This window comes from Xyrauchen texanus, chromosome 43 (assembly GCF_025860055.1).
Source record: "Xyrauchen texanus isolate HMW12.3.18 chromosome 43, RBS_HiC_50CHRs, whole genome shotgun sequence".
In the NCBI taxonomy this organism is placed as follows: domain Eukaryota; kingdom Metazoa; phylum Chordata; class Actinopteri; order Cypriniformes; family Catostomidae; genus Xyrauchen; species Xyrauchen texanus.
The window spans coordinates 19,275,342-19,281,341 of record NC_068318.1 but is presented as its reverse complement, the minus strand read 5'-3'; the positions used below and the strand labels follow the sequence as shown (position 1 = coordinate 19,281,341).

Genomic DNA, 6,000 nt, shown 5'->3' with positions numbered 1-6,000 from the left:
ACTACTATTTTCTATTACAAATATGTTCATAACATTTTAGAATAAGGTTCCATTTGTTAACATTAGTGAACATCTTTAGTTAACATGAACTAACAACAGAATGTATTAATCTTAGTTAATGTATATTTCAACAAATACTAGTACATTTTTAAAATAAAACATAGTATTAGTTAACTTTAGTTTATATGAACTGACATTAACTAACAATTGCATTTTTACTATGTAACATTAAAAAAGACATTGCTCATTGTTTGTTCATGGTACCTAATTAATTAACTAATGTTAACAAATGGACCCTTATTGTTGTGTTACCAATTATAGAACCAATAGTTTCATATTAACCCATCCATGGTGATAAGCTCTCTATAGTTTAACCTATGGTTTCTCTGGCCTGTTTTAACATTTGCAAGAACTAGAAATTAATTAGAAAATAAGAGTTGTCATTCTTCTACCTACCTTAACTGAGTTTACTAACAAAACCTGTAATATTACTAGGTGGAATTTTGGCATGCATCACCTTCCTGAATACCACATTTTATCCCCACCTCCATCAGTATGTGCTACCAGAGAAACAAATGTGTTAAAAACGTAGGCAGTAGATCTTGACAGGCAGAAACACTCATCAGGATGCGTTACCACAGAAATAAATATGTTACACACATGGGTAGTGCTTAGTCTCACAGGCAGAAACACCAACCAGGCTATTCTATCACCAAAATAAATGTGTTAAAACATGGGTAACACCTCGTGTGATGGTAAACACATGTCAGGTTCTACAATCAACCAAATATGTTAAAACCATGCAGTTTTTCGCACAAGTCCTCAATGACAAAAAAATGAATATTTGTTTTTGAGGATAGGGCAGGTATTATGTAACTGAAAGTCAATGTAAAGAGCTCTTTCTCCAGTCTTTTCTTTTTTTTCTAGCAACTTCATCTTGAAGTTTCACTGCAGAAACTGATGTGATCTTTAGGTCAACAAGACTGATCTGATTTACTGTTTTGTCTGTGAGACCTCACAAAATCAGGGGCATTTGTTATGCCATCAGGTGGTTAAACACAGATTGACTTGAAATGACTATTTGTGGTGCTTGTGATCTCACCCAATTCAAAACGGAAAACCGTGTAAATATGATGTTATTAAGACAATAATAGAAACCACTTAACACAAAACAACATAGTTTTATTTTAAAGAACCACAGTAAAACACCACACATGCTTGGAGGGTCAGAGCCCAACCAAGCTGATGTACAATACTGGCAATGACCACTCAACAACTCTGACACAGACCTCCTTGTAAAGCACAAACAAGGGCACCAATTCAGTGAGTTGCAACTAGTATTTTTGAATAATCATATTATTGGACCAATTGTGGATGCTGCACAGTGATCTGGACATTTTCATTTTCAATTTTCAGGCAAGTACCTGAATCAATGCGTGCCTGTGCTTTAATGGTAAATTTTAAACATGTCAGCATAAATATGGGAAGAGCCATGTGAGCGTTTCTTTAGTCAAACAACAGTAATGATTTCTGACTTTATTGAGCACCACTTAGGACAATGTCTGTCATTAAATATTTCCAGATTTGCCACCTCCATACAATACTCAGTGTCCAGTCCTCAAAACCTGTCAGCTCATCACTCTCCCTGAGAATATATGACAGTGTCCTAACAGCACCCGCTGCCTGACTGCTGTACTGGGGTGCTCTCGATTTTCAGATCAGGCTTCTCTGAACCCCCAGAAGCCCCTGGTCTCATTCGCTTCTTTATTTCCTCTGTCATGGTCATGAAGGCCTGCTCCACGTTTGTGGCATTTTTAGCACTCGACTCAAGGAAAGGGATGCCAAGAGAGTCAGCAAACTCCTGTGATTTCCCAAAAAAGAGAAAGCAGGCTTGTCTTTGTATTTAATTAGTATTTTCATTCATTTTCAAGTTCATTTTTAACATGCATGTGTTTAAGCTGACTAAACAGAAGCCAATAGAAAAATGTTGTTCTTTAGTTCCTAAAGACCAACCTTAGCTGTGGTGTAGTCCACAACTTTTTTTGTAGTTAGGTCACACTTATTCCCTACAAGTAGTTTGTTGACGTTCTCACTCGCATAGCGGTCAATTTCCTTCAGCCACTGTTTTACGTTGTTGTAGGACTCCTGAAATGACACCAACATTAGATCTTTTAAAACTGTATTTAGAATCTATAATTTAAGCAAAATCCATGAACTTGCATACTGTAGAGATGCATACATATTTTAGAGATGGGTTTCACAAACCTGGTCTGTAACATCATACACAACAATGATCCCGTGAGCTCCTCTGTAGTAACTGGATGTAATGGTTCGGAATCTCTCCTGGCCAGCAGTATCCCACTGTAAAAATGGTCAAAACTAATTTGATCTGTTGTTAAAATGAAAGGCATATTGCAGGAGAGAATAATAATAAATAAACGTAATTCATTAAAATGAATTGAATATCAAATTTCAGCCTCTGGCACCATTCACTTTCATTGTATGGAAAAAGATGCAATGAAAGTGTATGCTGATGGAGGTTGTCATTCTGTCATTCTTCATCTCGTTTTGTGTTCCACAGAAGAATCTTATTGTATGAAACTTACTATCTGCAGTTTAATCGTTTTTCCATCCAACTCAATAGTTCGGATCTTGAAATCCACTCCAATAGTGCTGATGAAACTCTCTGTGTAGGTGTCGTCCTGAAATTGAAGAGTCAATCAAGATTTAAAGAAATAGTTCACCCAAAAATGTAAATTCTTGGGTCATTTACTCACTTTCATCCCATCCCAGAGGTGTATGACGTACTTTCTATTTTGGGTGAGAACAGACTAAAATATAACACCTTTACTTTTACTATAAATCTTGACATCTGCAGTATCTTTGGTGATCATGATTTCAAGCTTGATTACACTTACTAGTGCTGCATATGCAGTGCACTAGATGGCACTAGGAATTTTAATCGAGCTTAAAAACATGATTGCCAAGGAGACTGCTGATATCAAGGTTTATGGTGAAAATAAGTTATATTTTGCTCTTTTCTCATCTAAAACCGATTGGATCGCTTCAGAAGACATGGATTTAACCACTGGAGTCACATAGATTAGCTCTATGTGCTTTTTAGGAGCTTCAAACTTTTGGTACCCATTCACTTGCACTGTATGGACCAACAGAGCTGAGATTTTCTTTTAAAAACTTTAATTTGTGTTCAGCAGAAGAACGAAAGTCATACACATCTGGGATGGCACAAGGGTGAGTGAATAATGAGAGAATTAAAATTTTTGGGCAAACTATCCCTTTAAGCATGCGAGACAAGAGGTCACTACTATCCCAAAATGATGCTGATGGCCACTTAACTGCAAATCGTAAAAGAATGCAGGATTTTCCAACTCCAGAATCTCCAATTAGAAGAAGCTTGAATAAGTAGTCACTGTGGAAATATGTAAAAAAACATAACTATGCAAGGTGCTTGCTGAAAGCTCTATGGAAAACAAACTGATCTGTCATGACATAATCTAAAGTTAGAGTCCTGCTCGATTGCTTGCAGTCCAATCGGTGGCGGCGTTTCACAAAAACCTAAGGTAAGGCAAATAAACCCTTGGAAAGTAATTACCTTTAACTAATTAACTAAACATAGTTTTTTTATAATTATTACTGAACAATCAGAACAGTACGATCTATTTTTTTTTACATAATCTATGCTTTGTTCATCATAAGTACTGCATGTTTCAGTGTTTCGTTAATTTGTTTACACAAATATGTTTACCGTGTTGGCAGCGGGCCTATAGCAAGTGCACAATATAAAACATCTCAATGTCTGTAATTTATTGATTTATGCTACAGAATTATATATATATGTATATATATATATTTTTTTTGTTTTGTTTTCATTCATTTATTTATTTAATGCCTTAATTTTAAAATATATTACATAAAAAAAAAACAGGCCCACGTAGGTTCATTGACATAAGTAGACATTTATAATTATGCTCTATTTAAATATAAATACAATAAAAATTTTAATTATCATGGTCACATTGTATACGTCTGCATAAAGTGTAAGACTGTATTAAATCGTAAGAGGTGTAATTTCGCGATTGTCCTGCAGGCGTCTGCATAAATCAGATACAGTATGTCCTTATTCCAGAACACTAGATCTACGACCATTTTCAAGTACTTAAATTACGATGCTTTTGGGAACATCCCATAATTCTAAAATAATTCGTACTGTCGTTTCTAATATATAATTGGGATTATAATGATTTGGGGAAACGAGGCCGACACAGACTGAAGTGACGAGCAAACTGAATCTTAATGAGGCATATATTTTTCTGCATGCTAGGGTATAGCAACTACCATACGCAAACGCCGCCCCTGAGTCCCATTATCACACATTTATCAGCACATGCAACTCCAGTGCAGCATCCATTACAACAGTAACCATAGCAACTGCTGTTAGTCCCGATCATATCACGTACTCGTCAATAATTACGTAATTTGATCAACAACTGCATTAGAAATGTAGTTTACTCGCTCACTGGAGATTATGAAGAGGGTATAGGATGTCACAGTAGATCACAGGCTAATACGACTTACTATTCAGGGTTCATGATGTGACAGCAAAGAGATGTTTATTGTTTGTCCAGCTGGTCGGAGCGCTCTGAGTCGCCTTTTGATCACCGGCTGACCGCAAACGCTAAGCCAGTACTGAGCTTTGAATAGCAGCAATAAAAAGAGGACTTCTGAGTTTTGTGCACCGTTTACAGATCGTGTTGTATAATCACCCCAGACTGACTTTCCGGCTCCTTTCCTCCCTGTTTTTTACAAGCCGCGCAGGTGCGGCAGTGACGGATAGTGTTGAACCGCTACAGATCTTAATTCTAATCAGCTGTCGCCGTCTTGTGGTGGGACCCACGCATCTGTTATATTACGTCGTACTTGTGTTGATGAATTTAAAGGGACAGTTCAACCCTTGAGTTCACCCAAACAGGAAAATTGTCACCATTCACTCATCAGGATGTTTTTCCAAGCCTGTAAGACTTTATTTCTTCTGCGGAACTGTAAAGGAGATGTTAGGCAGGCAGTATAAGAAATAGTTCACTTCACCCCAAAAGGAAAATTCTCTCATCATTTATTCACCCTCCTGCCATCCCAGAATGGTGGCCAGAACTTTGAAGTTCCAAAAAGCTTATAAAGACAACATAAAAGTAATCCATATGACTCCGTAGTAGTTTAATTCATGTCTTCTGAAGCAATATGATAGCTGTGTGTGAGAAACAGATCAATATTTAAGCCTTTGACCAGCCCGACCTATAATTGGTGATATGCACAAAAAAATGTGAGTCTCCAAAAACAAAAGAATGTGAAAGTGAAAGTAAAAGTGGAGATTTATAGTAAAAATTACTTAAATATTGAGCTGTTTCTCACCTACACGTATCATAATGCTTCTGATGATATGGATTAAACCACTGGAGTTGTATCGAATACTTTTATGCTGTCTTTATATGCATTTTGGAGCTTCAAAGATCTGGCGACCATTCACTTGCATTGTGGCTATGGACCAAAAGAGCTGAAATCTTATTTTAAAAACCTTTGTTTGTGTTCAGCAGATGAAAGAAAGTCATACACGTGGGATGGCACAAGGATGAGTAAATCATGAAATAATTTTTTTCTTTTCTTTTTTGGGTGAACTATAACTTTAAGGCCACACACATACTATTTTTCTTCTCTGTTTTCATACTGTTTCCTAACAAAAAATATGCAGTAATGAGTATGCGGTAATGATAAAAACACCACATTTTTGGTGGTTCTAGTGCTGATGATAGGTATTAATGCAGCAAAGTTGATACAAACATTATGTATTATTGTGGAAATGGCCTCATGGTCACCATTCTTTTCCATTGCATTTTTTTTCTCCATACAAAAAAAGTAAATGGTGACTGATTCAGTAATTCTGCCTAATATATTCTTTTGTGTTCCACGGAAGACATAAAGTCATAT

At 36.3% G+C, this 6,000-nt stretch overlaps 1 protein-coding gene across 1 annotated transcript; it reads right to left on the bottom strand.

The window, feature by feature from the left end:
- Window positions 1–1,150: 1,150 nt before the first annotated feature.
- Window positions 1,151–4,849, bottom strand: LOC127635616 (ras-related protein Rab-1A-like). Its single transcript, XM_052115762.1, has 6 exons — window positions 4,597–4,849; window positions 3,358–3,430; window positions 2,607–2,702; window positions 2,266–2,361; window positions 2,014–2,145; window positions 1,151–1,861 (listed from the first exon to the last, which is right to left on the bottom strand). The coding sequence occupies exons 1-6, from the start codon at window positions 4,608–4,610 to the stop codon at window positions 1,667–1,669; spliced, it is 606 nt and encodes a 201-aa protein (XP_051971722.1). The 5' UTR covers window positions 4,611–4,849; the 3' UTR covers window positions 1,151–1,666.
- Window positions 4,850–6,000: the final 1,151 nt, after the last annotated feature.

What these genes read in the sequence shown, in the direction of transcription:
- LOC127635616 (XM_052115762.1), bottom strand. An exon ending in GCATTCTTTTACGATTTGCA is followed by an intron (nt 2,703 to 3,357) that starts GTTAAGTGGCCA and finishes CTTCAATTTCAG; the next exon opens with GACGACACCTACACAGAGAG. An exon ending in AAACGATTAAACTGCAGATA is followed by an intron (nt 2,362 to 2,606) that starts GTAAGTTTCATA and finishes CCATTTTTACAG; the next exon opens with TGGGATACTGCTGGCCAGGA.